At 49.7% G+C, this 16,511-nt stretch overlaps 1 protein-coding gene across 1 annotated transcript in view; it reads right to left on the reverse strand.

The window, feature by feature from the left end:
* Positions 1-746: 746 nt before the first annotated feature.
* RTN4RL1 (reticulon 4 receptor like 1) overlaps positions 747-16,511 on the reverse strand; it is a 30,620-nt gene continuing 14,855 nt past the window's right edge. The window contains exon 2 of the mRNA XM_071575251.1: positions 747-4,757. Coding sequence (XP_071431352.1) covers positions 3,397-4,757 — 1,361 coding nt within the window. The 3' untranslated portion in view covers positions 747-3,396. The remainder of the gene's footprint in view (positions 4,758-16,511) is intronic.

Below are 16,511 nucleotides of genomic sequence, written 5' to 3' on the forward strand. Positions count from 1 at the left end.
CCATAAAAATTTAGTTTATCCTCAGAGAGCTGTGGTTGTGGAAGAAGGATGGGAGCAGGGAAGGATGGCAGCTAAGGGGAAGGCAGAAGGGGAATATCAGAAACCTGTAGTCTGTGTGTCCTGGTTTGGGCTGGGTTAGAGTTGAATTTCTTTCTAGTACCTGGTACAGTGCTGCGGTTTGGGTTTGGGATGAGAATAATGTTGATAAGACACAATTTTTAGTTGCTGCTCTGCAGTGTTTCCACTGAGTTAAGGGCTTTTCTGCTCCTCACCCCACGCCACCAGCAAGGACGCTGAGGGGCACAAGAATCTGGGAAGAGACAGAGCCAGACAGCTGATCCCAAGTGGCCAAGGGGATACTCCAGACCATATGGAATCATGGTCAGTGATTGAACTGGGGGCAAAGCCCCAGCTGGGGATCAGTTGGTGAGTGGTAAGCAATTGCATTCTGCATCACTTGGTTTGTATATCCTAATTCTATTATTATTATTGTTATTATTTGTTCCATTTCTGTCCTATTAAACCATCTTTACCTCAATCCATGAATATTACTTATTATTCCCAATTCTCTCTCCCACTCCACTGCAGCCATGTGGTGTTTACCCACTGGCCAGGTTAAACCATGATTCCATGTCAAAGTGACATCTCCTGTTTAGCAGTGTATCATGTCTCCCTTCTGGTTTTTAAACAGTCCCCTTTATCACTAGCAGTTAGAGTGCTTGATTGACAAGGCTTGTAATACACCATGGAGTTGCCTTTATTTTTCCCACATGTTAAAGGAAAAGATACTAAAAATACAATTATGGTTTTGAGCCAGGCATAGTCTGTTCTAATATAATTCATCTCAAAGACTATCCACCGTGCCTGCTGCACCCAAATCATTTATAAAACATTAGCATCTCCTGTGCTGACATTTCACTCCTATATTACAGGAGTTACACGCAGACTTAAAAAAATTAATAAAGTGCTTCTCTCTTCATTCTCCCACTGAGAGCTTTGATTTCCAGAGTATGAAACGAAATAACCAACATAACAACATTCTCCACTTCTAAGGGACAGTGCCAGACTCATTCAGTTGCTATTGGTTATAGAGAGTAGGACATGAGGGAGCCATTTCAGATCATGGATTATTTGTTCTGGCTGCATTGGACATCCCTTTAGTGGAGCTTTAGAGCCCTGTAGACAGAAAAGTTTGGCTAGGAGCTGGAAGGCAGAGGGCTTGATGAAGTAACCTCTTCCTTTCTCCTCCCAGAATGAGTCTTGCTATTCCCCAAGAAAGTTGTTTAACAGAGAAGCATCCAAGCCTCTGCCCTTCCTCTCTTGCAAGTTGGACAGAAGAGGCGATGCCACTCCAGCCTCCCACTCCCACTGCCCAAGTGCTCAAAACCAGAAATGCACTGGGAAGTTTCTTCCTTTTTTTTTTGTACTGCGAGTTTCCCTTTTTGTTTCCAGATACCTCCAATGGTTCTGCCACTGTGTAAATACCCTCTCCCCTTCCACAAAGTGGTTGGGAGGGTGGATTTCCCAAGATGACCCATTCTTCCTGAAGCTGGTGATGTGCCTGATGGAAAACACAAACTTGTTTCCTTTTCCATTTCCAGTCCCACATGTGAGCTACGGACTCGAAACATGCCACCTCTGGGATATGGTTATAAAATAAACAGCAGCCTTTTCTTGTCCAAGATCACTTTTATTTCCCTTGTTTCATTAACTTCAGTGTCTGTTTGGTCTCACATAGCCACGCTGACAGGGAATTCACACCAACTGAAGAATTTGGGCAGCACCTCCCTGAGCCTGTGGGCTGCCATCAGTGAAACTGCCAGCTCTGCCGTGCCCTCCCTCCACCACAGGGTTTAATTTGGGATGAGGGGAACAGACAGACCTGCTCCCTCTCCTCCACCTGGCCACAACCCCCTTCCTGTGGCTCTCTTGGACCATTGATGTCTCGCTCCTACCACGGACAAGCAGCACTGGGCTCTGTGCTTCTCGCCAGTCCTCTGTGAGCTGTAGTTTCCCCCTTCTCTGACTCTTCCCATGATGCAACCTCTCCTTTTTAAGACACAAAACTTCTCCTGATGCTGTCAGGACTGTCTGCAGCCTGGGAGCTACTCCTTGCTGCCCCGGTGAAAACCTTAGTCCAGCTATAAAGGTCCTCATGCCACTGACACGGCTGGGAAGCCCCTCTCTGCCTCCAGCCCCAAAACAGCCCCTTTCCTCCCTGGGGCCTTGGAGTGCTCTCCGGAGACAGAGCTCTATGGCTCTATTTATTTGGGCTAATTAATCTCTCTCTCCCCACTGGTTACAAATGAGGATGTAAGGGTGAGTTTTGGCTCTCTGGACATGGACTTTGCTGCGCTGCACACAACCACCCCCCCGCCCCTCCCAGAGTTTAGTGCTCTGAATTGCTGAGAACGTTGGTCCGCTGTGGTTCCCCCGCGTGCACTGAGCCCGCCCGATGGCTTTCAGCATCTGTAGGCACTGCTGCCGGTTTGTTTTCTTGAGGAAAAAAAATCATATACTGGTCTGCTATAAATTCACCATACAATCCTTAGTTCTGAAGATATAGTTTCCATATAGTTTATAAACATTGTAAGACATACATATGGATAATTGAGGGGAAGGAGGGGAGCCTGTGCATTTCTTAGGGGTTTTTTTCAGATGTGTGAGCATGGTTACAAAAAACACACCTCCTGCAGGTACCTCATTTCTTTAAGTGTTGGGTTTGTTGGGTTTTTTTTGTTTAATTCCACCTCTGATCAGTCTTTCCTTTGGTTGTTGGCTACTCTAAGCCCAGCAGGCAAGCCCTGTTTTGCTGTAATGCCTGAGATATTCAGGGGTTTGAGATTGTCTTCTAAGAGATTCCCAGCCAACTTAGGCCTCTGGGTTTGGAGCCAAAAGGGCTAAAACATGGGAGAACCAATGTTCTTATTACATTGTATCAGTGTCCTTGCACTCTCAGAGAAACGGTGTAGGCTTAATTGGTGATGGTTTTTACAGCAATTATGTTCCTTTCAGTAATTGGAGGGGTCGTTAGAGCTCTCAAATGAACAGGATTTCACAAGAGCATGGTACAGTCCTTTTGTCCGGTTGTTGTCACTGATGAATTGGCTATTGTCCCTGTTATCTGCTTTTTGTAAGGTTGGCTTTTTTGTTGTTGTAGGTGCTCGGTTAGGCTGTTTGTGACAAGGTGTGATAATGCCTTTTAATCCACTCCCACTGTGCTGGGCACAGTCCGCACCGGCAGCCCGGCCAGGCACGGAGAGACCGTCAGAAGCCGAGGCAGCATTCTTCCCTTCGCCAGGCCAACGCCAGCCACGTACAAAAAAAGAAGAATAAAAGAAACTCTGGTCCTTTGTAGATTGGTGGCAGTGCAGCTCCGCTGTGTCCGCAGCCGGCTCAGCGGACGACGGCCGCCAGCACCACCAGGACCGCCAGGAGCGATGCCCTGAGCCCCGGGCAGCCCGCGGCCTGCTGGACCCCGCTGGGTGGGCGGATGGGCGTCCGCCGGGTACACTTACCCTTGCGTTTGGGGGACAGCGTGGGCATCACCCCAAAACTGAATTTGTGCTGATAATCAGGCACATAGTCTGGAACCTCCTGCCCGTGTTTCCGCGGCCCCAAGGACACCGGTTTAGAGGTTCGGTTACGGCTTTTGTGGCTGGTGCAGTTCTTGCCAGGTTTGCGGTAGCCGGGCCGGGAGCCGGGGCCAGCAGGCTGACTGCTGTGCAAACTGTTCTCAGCCCCTCTCTCCTTCCCCTTCTCCTTGGAGGAGTGGTGAGGGTGGTGGGCTTTGGAGGCTCCTCTGTCCGCTGTGGAGAAAGTGTGTGTTTTCATCTGATGAAGTGACTCAGACCCTGAACAGTTCCTAAAGTCTTCTGCTCTTAGCACCTTGAGGTCCTGGCCGTGCATCTGCTCGGGGGACTCGCAGATGACGCTGGAGCTGGAGCCTCTGAACCTGTGCAGCCATTCCCAGAGGGAACGGGCTTTGCAGTCGCAGCTCCATGGGTTCCCATTCAGCCTGAGGAACTCCAGGGCTCCCAGGTGGGCCAGGCAGTCCCCATGCAGCTCCGAGAGGCTGTTATTGAACAGGAAGAGAGTGGTCAGTCTTCGGAGGTCATGGAAAGCACGCCTGTGAATCCACTGCAGCTGATTTTGATGTATGAGCAGCCGATCCAGGTTTATTAGTCCCCTGAATGTGTTCTGATGGAGGCTCCAGAGCTTGTTTCCATGGAGAAAAAGATGGCTGAGGTTAACCAAGTCAACAAAAATATCATCCTGAAGGAACTCAATGTGGTTGTCTTGCAGGTAAAGGTATTGCAGGTTGTGGAGGCCACCAAATATTCCACTGGGGAGGGAGCTCAGCCCGCACTTGTAAAGATACAAGGCATGGAGTTTCACCAGCCCTTGGAAAGTGTCTGCAGCTAAAGCCCTTAAGTAGCGGTTGTCCCCCAGGTCCAGCTCTTCCAGGTTGACAAACCCATCAAAGGTGTTGGGGTCAATGAAAGTGATGTTGTTGGAGTAGATCCAGAGGGTGACCATGGAGGGGCTGAAGTGGCCCCGCAGCAGCAAAGTGATCTGGTTGTTCTGGAGGAAGATCCTCTCGCTGTCCTCAGGGATGCCCTCAGGGATGGTGACGAAGTTATGAGCCTGGCAGCTGACTGTCATTGGGGACGGGTAGCACACACAGTCGGTGGGGCAGCCCAGGGCACTGGGCACCTTCAGCCCCAGCAGCACCAGCAGCAGCTCCGCAAACCCCCCTGTGCGGAGAGAGGGGAGAGCGGCGTCAGCAGGAACCGGGCACCTCCCGCCCACCCATCACTGCTGTGGAGACTATTCTGGGTGAAAAACACCCCCAATTAACTCAGCCCTCCTCTCTGCTCATGAATTACCCACGCGGCTGTGATGAGTAGGCTCATCACCTACGGTAGTTAAAACGTGATGTATGGAGTACTCCCTGCCTCCTCACCCTGCCTGCAACAGGCAGCTGGTTATGTTCCCAGCCCGGAACAGGCAGGAGAAACTTTCTCAGTGAGAATTCACGCTGGCAGTGCAGACAGCAGGGCCCCTTGCCTGCAGGCAGGCAGCGCACTTGGAGGAAGCTCTGTGGTGCGAGAGCAAACAGAGGAGACGCAAACTTTTTTATGTGACCATCCCTCCTCATATTACATCTCTTAAATCGCCCACACTTAACAAAGCAGAGAGGAAAAGGTTCAGAGATTTAGCAATTCCCGGCAAAGCACCTCAAATTACACACATGCAGTGCATCTCCTTCCCCAAAGGCACAGTCCCATCCCCACCATCTCCTTTTACTACAGTTGTTAGACATCATCATCCACCCTGAAACTCAAGCGATTTACAGGCAAATATGTCGTCAGCAGTTGGTGGAAGAGACTGAGCTGAAAACCCCGTTTGGAAGTGGGATGCTCAGACATATTTTTAAATGGATGTCCTGTGGCAAAGCATATTGCACCCTCTAATGCTACAGTATGTGCTTGTGACTGGGGTTTTCTTGCAGCAGAGAAGTGGAGAGTGAGGCAGGAATCACCCCTCCCTCTGCTCAGCTCTCAGAGCACGGGTTTCACCGCCCTGCTCCCGTCTCACTCCCACTCCTCACACCAGGCTTGCTTTCAGGCTATTCCTTCTGTGCCGAGTGGCTTTTCAGACTCATTGCACCAGACTTGTCATTTCTCATTCAGATTTTCCTCCTAGATTTGGCTTTTTCCTCTTACACACAAAATTTGCTCATGTCTAATGAATTCTGCCTCTGGACTTTATGGGGAAAAAGAGTAACAGCAGAGCAGAGCACAGCTGCCGATGCCATCCTGCCCACGAGTCCTACTCAGCTTGTAATAATCTGAAAAACGAGAGTGGAAGTGGAGTTCATCTCTAATTACTCCACGTCGTTATCACCAGCTAGTCCAAGATCCTGGACCGCTTGGGCTTTTACAGTCCCTCTTTTCACTGCCTCCAGCCAAATACAAGTGGCAGGCACAAAAACCTTACTGTTTTCTTATTAATTCTGTTTGAAATATAACTCCATGGTTGCTGTTGCCTTTTGCCTGGTATGGAGATCTACTACCTTTTAGTTAACAGCAGGTGACCCGTCCATCTGGACCCATCCTTTCAAGGCAAACTTGTCACATATTTTAGATAAACTGGGTGATTCAGACTCTTCATAAAACACCAGTAAGAGGCAGTCAGGAAAAGAAATAGCATCCCTGCCCAAAGCATTAGACCAAGCCTTGGCTGTGATGGGAATGGGGAGGACAACTTCCAGGTGCTGCCCTTCAGAAACAAAGCATTGGCTACCAGAAGGGATGTCTCATTCCTGCACCACTGCCAAAAAGGGGTGGTGAGTCGGGAACGTTTAATTTGCGACAACTCCTACGATTGTGTAGGAAAAGGAATGTTCTCCAAGTCACTGCCGTAGCATTTTGGCTTTGCTGTCGTGCCTTTGCAATGAGTGAGGGGCTGTGCTGGTGGGAGCATCGTGCCAGTGCTGACTACCCAGCACTCTCTGCCAAAACAGGAGCCCTCGCTGCAACTCACCACACAAGCACAGCCTGGGAAAGTGTGGTATCCTGGTGATACTGTGATTATCCGAGTGCCAGATAATGATGGAAAAGATAAAGCTATGTTTGCAGATATATTCTGCTGGGTTTTTCACCTGTGGATGTGCTTCACCAAGTTGGGATGGCTTCATGTTCCCCATCTTACCTTGGTGACACTGGACTTTGAAGCCTTCTATAGGTCTTATGTTTATTAGTAAAATCCTGCCAGCCACAAGTGCTGTGACGATCTCCCACATGCAGAGTCTGTTATTGCAAATACCAAATCACAAGGGTCTGAATCAATAAACCATCTCCCAGCTCTACGCAGCAGGTTGGAAGATTACATATTGCTTCCAAACAACGGGTTTATGCGCTGTTCCGTGACACAACATTGCCAGGCTAACGGGATTACCGAGGGGAGGAGGAGCCGGGCAGGGATCTGGGAGCAGAGATGATTTCACGTATCGGGATGGTGGTGACAGGCGGCTGTTAGCAAAGCACAGCGATGGGCGAGGACAGCCTGGGTCTCCCTGGAGCATGGCCAAGGTAGAGGCTTCTGCTGAGAGGGAGTGCAGTGTTTAACAGCTCACTGCCTGCAGGGATAACTCAGAGGGTAAAGGTCAGAGGAGACTGAGTCCATCTCTTTAATTAACAGGCATCTGTGAGTTAATGGCTGGAGATCTTATGGACAGGGAGCTGTGACTCCTGCAGCCAAAGGATGGTGGTGGGGATAGTCTGGGTTGTTGTTGGTTGCCAGCTTCCCAAGAATATGACAGCAGGAAGAAAAGCCAGGGATGTCTTTCTACCTGTGTGCTGCAACTCGGGAGGAAGGAGAAGAGGGAAACACAGGACAGATACATAAGAAAAAAGGGTGAACAGGTGAGCAGGACTTGGAAAGGGAGTAGGCTTAGATTAGATACAAGGGAAGAATTCCATGTGAGGGTGGTGAGGCCCTGGCACAGGTTTCCCAGAGAAGCTGTGGCTGCCCCATCCTTGGAAGTGTTCAAGGTCAGCTTGATGGGGCTGGGAGCAACCTGGTCTAGTAGAAGGCATCCCTGCTCATGGCAGGGCAGATGGAATTAGATGGTCTTTAAAGTCCCTTCCAACCCAAACTATTCTGTGATTTTATGAAGGTCTGGACTCTCCAGTGGATGCACACAATGCACAGGGTCACATCGAGGAAGCCTTCCCTCCAAGCCTGTAAAGCCTGCTGATTGTGGAGTGCTGTGAGAAGCTGCCCCTAGGATGCCCTAGGATTGGTCACCGTTTAGATCTGGGGATGAGACCCCCAAGAAGCAAAGAGGTTGTAGTCATGGAGCCATGAAGCTCCTGAGGTTGGTAACAGTAACATTGTGATATCCAGCAGCTGAGTCCCACTGGGACGAGATAGCCAGGAGCACTTTGATCTCACAGGGCTTCCCAGGCAGGAAAGCACTGTGGGAACTTCCCCAGAGGTCCCAGCCCAGCTCTCCTGATAGTCTGAACCCATCTTAACTTGTTGAACTTGTTAGTCCTGATTCAGCCCTTTCAGCTTCATTTTGTAAAGGTTGCCAGGCAGCTGGAGGGTCACCAGCCCGTGTGTCTGAGCTCACCAGGGAGGGAGAACTTCAAAAGCAGCACAGAAAAATCCTACAAAAATCTGCTGGTGAAGTGAGTAAAACGAAATCCCCACTGACATGGATAAAACCAGCAAAGGGGTGTTTATGCCCTGCCTTTCTCCCACTGACACACCGTGTTACCCTGACTTCTGCTTGCCGTGTCCTTCTGCCGCCTCCTGCTTCTGACTGAGGTTTCAGTGATTGGAATCAATTCGTCCGACTGTCCAAACCATTTCCCATGTAGCATCCCTCTAATTGGGCATTAATTAGGCATCAGTTAATGAATGCTTGAAATAATTTATCTTTGGATGCGTCCAGTTTGCAGTCTTACTTTTAACAGCATTAGACTCATTATTAGATTAACATCGTTATAAATGTTCTCCATTACCTGCCTGTTTCCATTGTCTTAGCCTTATTACCGAGAGTGAAAATCACTCCTCCTGCATGCATTATTGATGAGTAAGGGCTTTCTATATGGAGCACGGGATTAATTGTTATACACTGTAATGCATTTAGTGTGAAGCCTCGATTTGTGCAGGAGCTGAAAGCAGCCAGAAGAATGCAGACTCCCGGAGCCAGCGTGCTCAGCCAGACACTGCACATCCCCTTCCGGCCCAGACCAGGTTCCTCCCGGGCCAGTGCCAGCACAGGAAGAAATCTGAATAAAACCCCTGGTTTGATACCCAGGATCAAAGGGAAAGGTTTGAAGGATTGGAGCACTTCCCTGCCACCCTGGGGGGGACATTGGCCTCTGCAGTACCACTTGCTCCAGAGAGCCTGGTGTAGCTGCCCCAGCCGTTCCCTTGGTTTGTAAGGTTTATAGCACTTCACTGGATCTCCAAGCAAGGCAGAGCCTTGGTTTCTTTAGGGTGACAGGATGCCACTTCTTTTCATTAGGAGACTGAGGTTCGAGGCCAATAAATCACTTAGAACAAGGCTAGAAGCTTTGTCCCTGGGGGGATGCACCTGCAGAGCCCACCCAAAAGGCAATTCTGCCATGAGCCACCACCACCCCCTACCCATTTCCCCTCTGTGAGCTGCTGTTCTCACACAGACACTTTCACCTCCCCACCCGGACAAGCTTATATGGGTCACAGCCCATCTAATTCTCTGGCAGAAGAATCCATTCTCGAGGATGGAGCGGGCTGCCTCTCTTCCAAATCTCTCCTAAACTGCCATCTGCTTTGGGAGACCCATCTTAGCTCATGTCTACATGCAACTTGACTGCCTGCTTACTGTGTCCATTACAGGGGCTGCTCAAGCTGTTAGATTTATAAGCTCTTTAGAGCAAAGCCCTCTTCTTCTGGTTGCTGATTTATGTATCTTTACTGCCATAAAACACTATGTATAGCCACTACATAATACAAATAATAATACTTAACCAGAGTGTGCTACAAGTGGGGAGAAAGCATTTGGCTTCTGCTCGCAGACGGGATTATCAAAAAGGGAGAAGCTTCCTCATCACTCACCCTCTCCCAAGGCCAAATTCACACCTGGTGTAACACCACCATCTCACTCTCAGTGAGCTTCAGAGAGAGACTTTCCTTCCCGTTCCCACCCTGGATCTATCAAAGAATGTTTTCTAAACCCACCCCGAGCAAACTCGTGCACAAAGACATGACAACAACTCCGGGGGAAAACACACTTTGAAACTTGGGAACAAACTCAGAATTGGATGTTCACATAGAGACAAATTGTTGTTAGGGAGAAAAAGAAGCCTCAGATGTTCACAATTTCATCACCCAAGTGAAGGATGATGAAAGACAAGGCCAGAACAGTAGCAGCAACTGGGCATGAGCCAATTGTCAAACTCCAGATCTGGGATGGTTTGACAAAGTGGTATCTGCCCTGTGCTTAGTGGCTGCAGGGTTTATATCCTCTTAGTTTTTTTTTGCAAAAGAGAGGATAAAATAAACAAGCCCATCCTGACTGTCACAAAGCCTCAATTCCCCAGTGAGCAGCCCCTCTGCAAAGCCCCCTGGGCACTGCCCCCCAGTTCTGCAGTGCTTGGCAGCAGGAGCATCCTCACTGGGATTCCCCCAGAGCAGCAGCTGCAGCTCCCAGCACCAGGACACAGCACAGTGCTTCGCTCTCTGCACGAGCTGCCTTTCACACCAAGAGTGGCAGCCACCCATCCACCTTCATCATTTTATTTTTTTTTTTGCGACTGGTGTCATAAATAACTGACAGATCCCAGCTGTTTGGAATTATGGTTTCTGATGGAGTGACAGCTGCTCCCAATCCCCCAGTCATCACCCCGGCAGTTCTGGAACATTTCAGCAACATAAAAATCATTGGAGATAATTTCAGTTTTGCATAATTTGGTTAGGCAAGCTGTGATTTAATGGCAATTATGACCTCCGAGGCAGAAGATGAGCTTGGAGGCTACTGGCTGCACACGACTTTAGCTCGGGGTGCAGCGTCAGGGATGTTCCAGGGAGACAGTGCTACAAGGAAAAAACCTTTCTCCAGCAGCTGGAAATTGCCTTCCTTGGCTGGCAAGTGGAAAGACTGTTCCCAAAGGAAGAAGTATACAAGGAAATTTGGAAGGAATAGTGTTAAAGAAAGCTTTGGGAAGAGGCTGGTGCCAAAAGATGCATTGGGAAGAACCTTTTAAAGAAAAGACAGGAAAAGGCTGTCGTCTGGGGAGTACTGTAGCCCCTACAAACTCTTCTGTGTCACCAGTATCTCATGTGTTAACTGGTACAAACCTCCTTTTGGAGCATCCCAAAATCAAGTCCTTTAGGGTATTGCAAGTTCAGCTTACATTTGCTGACCTGGTATCTGGAGCTCCTCACCTTCCTCCACCAAAGTCAAGGCCAAGGTCACCTGGAAGTTTCTGGATGGTTGTCATTAACTTCTACTGCAGTTTGAAACCAGACCATAAATTTCATAGTGTAATAATGTAAAAATCAATAACTCTGTTTGAAACAATAGCTTTGTCTTCCATTTCAGCCGGCTCTGTTATCTCCCCACGGACAACGTCCCTCTGAATCACACAAATAAAGAGAGGGGAGCAATGGGTGGTGGGGAGGCTGCTCTCCTGCCAGGTGCCCAGCCCCTCCATCATTACAGATTCAATTACTTAATTTATTCCTCTCTTGCAGTTAAACTTCAGGATGATTTAAAAGGCAAAAAGGAGCCTCTTGTACTCAGTCTCTCTGCCATCCTGTCTGACACAAGGTCTCTTGGGCTTTCCATGCAGGAGATGCCCAAGCCCCTGATGCCCATCACCATGGGTGGCACAGCCAAAAGCCAAAATAGTTTTGGAAAAACATAGAACAAACTCACACAAGCAAAAAAAAAAATGAAAGTCCACCCTTTTCCAGCTCTGGCTTTTTGGGTGAGGAAGGTCTGGCTTCCTTTGCTTGCTTATTTTCTGTTGTTTGCTGTAGCACTGGCTCAAAATATACATTGAGAAGCAGGATTGTCTTTCACATGTTGGTGGATGTGTGATCCTCAAAAACAAATTAGCACCGATTCACTTCTATATAGAGTGCAGCCGTCAGGGAATCACTCCTGAATTCACAGTGAAGGAAAGTAATAATGCTTCCAGCGTGCTAATCCTCTCCAAGAGCAGCCCCTGAACTCTCTCCTGGTGCTGGAGGCACCACTGGAAATTACAATTGTACTGAAAAAATAATAAATAAATACAGAAATTGGCAGAGTTTGTGCTAGTCCAGAGGATTTGTACCCTAATGTGGAACTCCCTGTTTAATTAGCACTCCTCTCTGTCTGCATCTCCTCCTCCCGCTCTTGAGCTAAAGAAAAACAGGGGAAAAAGGAGGTCAATGATGGAAGTGGCAGCGGGATTGAAACTCGGTTATAGAAACTTGTTTAATTTAAATGCTTCTTTCAGGACTAAAATACGCAGAAGCAGAGGGAGTGTAGAGTGTGTTTTCCCAGTGTAATCTGCTCTGCTTACCCCAGTTCTCTGTACACCTGACGCTGCAGCCATGCCCTTGCAATACAGCTGCTGGGATGCTGCTGGTCCTGTGGCTGCAAGAACAGGGCACAACCCTGGAACCTCAGTGGAAGTTTGGGAGAAGAGTAGATCAGAGGCTGGGCTGCTACTTGCAGCAGTTGGAGACAGATCATTGGGATGGGATGGGATGGGATGGGATGGGATGGGATGGGATGGGATAGAACAGAACAGAACAGAACATAATAGAATAGAATAGAATATTTCTGTTGGATGTTACCTACAATGATCATCTGGTCCAACTGCCTGAGCACTTCAGGGCTGCCTGAAATTTAAAGCTTGTTATTAAGAGCACTGTCCAAATGCCTATGAAACATTGACAGGTGCTGGGGCATTGGCCACCTCTCCAGGTAACCTGTTCCAGGACTGACCACCCTCCCAGTAAAGAAATGCTTCCTAATGTCCAGTCTAAACCTCTCCTGGTGCAGCTTTGAACCATTCCTATGTGTCCTATTCCTGGATACCAGGGAGAAGAGATCATCTTTTCCTGAGAATCCTTTCCCTGCTGCCAGAGGGCTTATCGCTCCCCTGTGACTCATCCCATAGTGCATGATGGACCAGCATTTCAAAAGCCACCGGGGCCTTCCTGGAGTGCAGACCTGCCAGAGGGAAACAGCACTTCTCACTTCACCTGGCTGAGTCCAGTCCTTGGGTCCTGCTGTGGCTGGAGGTGTTGATGGACACCAGGACGCTCCCACTCCTCAAGGAGAGGATGACATGAACCAGGAGATGCTCTGAGCGTGACATGCATAAATACTGCAGGATTTCAGGCATGGACAGGGGGGTTTTACTGGCTTCTGGCACTGCTGTCCTGTTCCCCAGCAGGCACCAGCCATCCTCTGCTGGTCTCCAGCCCAGGACTGGTCTCTGGCAGGACATGCCAGCAGCCTGCAGTGAAGCCAGAATAGAAACTGGCAAAGGACAGGGAGATCTTGAGGTCCTTGAGAAGGGACTAATAATTCCAATTGCCCCCAGGGAAAGAGAAATACAGGAGGATGACTTGAGCTTAGTGGATTGTCTGAGGCATCTCAGGGGATCATCAGATACTTCCACTCCCTTTTTGTCCTGAGGTGACAAGTTTTCCTTCCCATTCACAGAAATGCAAAGTAGTTCATTCACAGCAGTAATAAGAACGATGTCCTTCTTAAAACAGTTGGTGAGCAAACCCTTCGAGGTGCTTTACAGCAAAACAATTGCAGATAAAATGAAAAAATCCACCCCAGCTGAGCACCAGCCAGATCGGTATCAAATGCTGAACAAGCTCATGTGTAGCAAAGGCAGATTCACCAGCTCATTTCTCTGCCAGCAGCTGGCCAAGACCTATGGAGGGTTTCTTTAGGATCAGAAATACAGCCAAAACTGAGCAAATATGAGATGGAAGAGCAAAGTAACAGCTGCCCGGGCTCAGTGCACGCTGGACTGCCCCATCCAGCCCACATCCACAGGAGCTGGAAAAACTGGAGGCTGCAGAACACCAGAGATGCGATGCACTGGATGGATCTCTACCTGCATGGAGCCAGGAGCACAGTGACCCGACACAGGGAGGCAAAGGTGTTTTGATGTTAACACAGATAATAGGGAGAGAATTAGTTCTATAAACTGTAATCCTGCTGTGGTCCCAACCCCAACAGTGTCCTGTGCGACCGAGATCCACAAGCCAATTCTGTACCATGCCGTGTAGGATCCCTTTCATCCCTTTTCAGTCTTTCTGCATTTCAGATTTGCTGGATGTCCTTGTGTTTGGTGGAGAAGAGGGCAAATTGGAGCCTGTCATGTATCTTCTTCCTCATTCAGCAGCACATCATTCTGCCTGCAGCAGGGGGGAAGGAGATGGGCAGGCAGGCATCAAAGCTGCTGGCTCTGTCACATTTTCTTCCCCCCAACCAAAAAAGAAGTGATGGCGTCATTTGGAGTCCAGCCCACAGGCTCAGGTCTCTTTCCCACACCCAAAAAGGGCAGCAACACCTTTCTTTCACTATGCCCTTGGTCTCCTCTCAGGGTGATGCCAGGAGCTCTCCACATGAACGTCCTTGCAGGTTGCCAGCCAAGTGAGCATGGCAGACACCAGCAAAACCCCATCCCCAGCAGAGACACGAGCCAGTACGCTGGGCTGTGAGCACAGCTGCCTTTCAGAGACCCCTCCTGTGCTTTGCACTGAACTTTTTACCAGCTCACGACGAACGCAGGGATGAAAGCCGAGCGTGAATGGCTGTGCTGTGCCGCTCCTCCCTGCGGCGGCCGCGGCCCAGCCACACTCAGGGCCAGTCGGAGGCTTAATGAGCTGAGGGAAGGTGCTGCTGCCCAGTTACATATTGGGCACTGCCACTCTCCCACACAGCTCTTGGGGTGTGGGGGCACATGAGGGAGCTGAGGCTGGGGAGGGAGGTCACCACTCGCTGAGCACCAGTGCTTTGCCAAACCCCTGAAGTCTGTATGGTTGGAGCAGTCAGATAACAGGAATTAATGTGCAGGCAGTAACCGTGGTCGAGACACAGCACTTTGCTAATATCCTGCTTTGTCTAACTCCAATGCCAGCATTTCATCCCAAAATATCCCCCTGCCTGTCCCCCTGGGAGTGGACTTGGTGGAGATGCTGCACATCCCCCAGTGCCATGCAAGTGCCTGCATTAAAAGCTTAATAAAAATAGCTTGATAGCGGGATGTGTTCCCATCACCGGCGGCTCTCGAGCTCTGCCCATCCCTGGGCCTCCATCGCAGCAAGGCCAAGTAATTACGGGACGGGGCTGCAAGGGCTCGACAGTCTAATTTCTATTAATTACAGCCCGTGTATGATACCGTCGCTGCGGAAAGGGGAGACAGGGAGATGGCAAGTCATTGCAGGGCTGGAGGGGAATGGCATATGCTGAAGGATGGTGATGCCACCCCACAGCAGCCAAAACAGCCAGGTTGGCCACAGCAAGGAAGGGGTTAGGGTGAAAAGCAACAGGCTGTGGAGTGACAGGGATGTTCTATCCTTCACCTCCTCACGTTGTGTTGCTTAAATGCACGTTTTGCAAAGTTAAAACAAATTGCAACCAGCAGAAATCAGACTTATAGGGGAAAAGAAAAGAAAAAAAAAAGAAGATCTTGGCAGAAGGATAAAGGAAGGCAACTGAAATGCTCATTAAAACTGAGGGGCTCCGTTTCCTTGTCCAAGTGGCCACATCTCCGGAGGCTCCCAGATCCTTTGAAATGCCTTGTCAGACAAAGCCTTTCATCCTACCTGATTCTGGCTAAATTCATGGACCCAGAAATTTTCACTGGAAACAGGAATGAAGGAGCAACTTCATTCTGACTTTTCACTTTCCATCTGATCGCTGTTGATACAATTTATTCCTATGACAGCATCTGCTGCTTTCATGGGGTTTTTATTCTGAAGTACAACTCGTCTTTGTTAGTCCCATTTTTGGGCCTTTCATCATTTGAGTCACAACATAAAAGGCATTTAAATACTCCTGCTTGGAAACCAGGCTGGGGAGAGGCTGGGAGCAGGGAGACGCCACGTCTCCCCAGCCCCATCCCTCCTCTGCCATGGGATGAGGTGTCCCAGTGTGCCACAGTCCTGTCGTGCCTTCCCCATGCCTCCTGCCAAGGATGGCACTCATGGGGTCATCGTGTCTCCATTCTGATGCTGTGAAATCCAGACGTGGTTTGGAGATGCAGCTCCATGCAGAGCCCTGCATCCCACATCTCTGTCGGGGCAGCATCTCTCCCGGCTACCACGGACCCAACGAGTGTTCCCAGGGGCTCCATGCCCTCCTCAACAGTCAAAACCTCTTGTTAGACAACTAACTGCCTGTCACTGCTGTGGCTCCAGCCCAGGCTGTGGTGCTCAGCTCTCCATGTCCCCATTGTGGGGAGCTCTGCCGCCCCTCTCTGCCACCCATACCCCCTCGGAGCTCGCTGAGCGCCCTTGTCCCCATCAGTGCTGGCAGATCCTGTTCTGCCCTGGCATCTGCTGAGCTTCTGAAGGCATCTGGGAGTTCAGAGCTACCCACAGAAAACTGGAATCTAATAATAGCTTCATGGTGCCACACCAGCAGAGAGCTGAACAGCTACATCTGGCAGGGCGAGGCCACCGCTGGCTGCCCGTGCCTGCCTGGGCTCCTGCCTGCTCAGCTGGAAGAGAAATGCCTTTCCTGGGAACCTCTTCCCTGGCTCCCAGTTCTGTGTCCCCCTGCAGCCCCCACTGCAGCTCACAGACCACTCTCCATGCTACAAGGACTCCCTGGCAAAAGCAGCATGGCTCACACCACTCCTCAAAACCCTCCACACACACACATGCCATGGGCACAGGGATCCACACCTATGATGGGATTTGGACCCTGTGGAGAAGCCACTGGGGGCACAGAATGGGCAGCACCCACCCTACCACGCTCC

Source organism: Pithys albifrons, chromosome 21 (genome assembly GCF_047495875.1).
Source record: "Pithys albifrons albifrons isolate INPA30051 chromosome 21, PitAlb_v1, whole genome shotgun sequence".
Taxonomy (NCBI): Eukaryota; Metazoa; Chordata; class Aves; order Passeriformes; family Thamnophilidae; genus Pithys; species Pithys albifrons.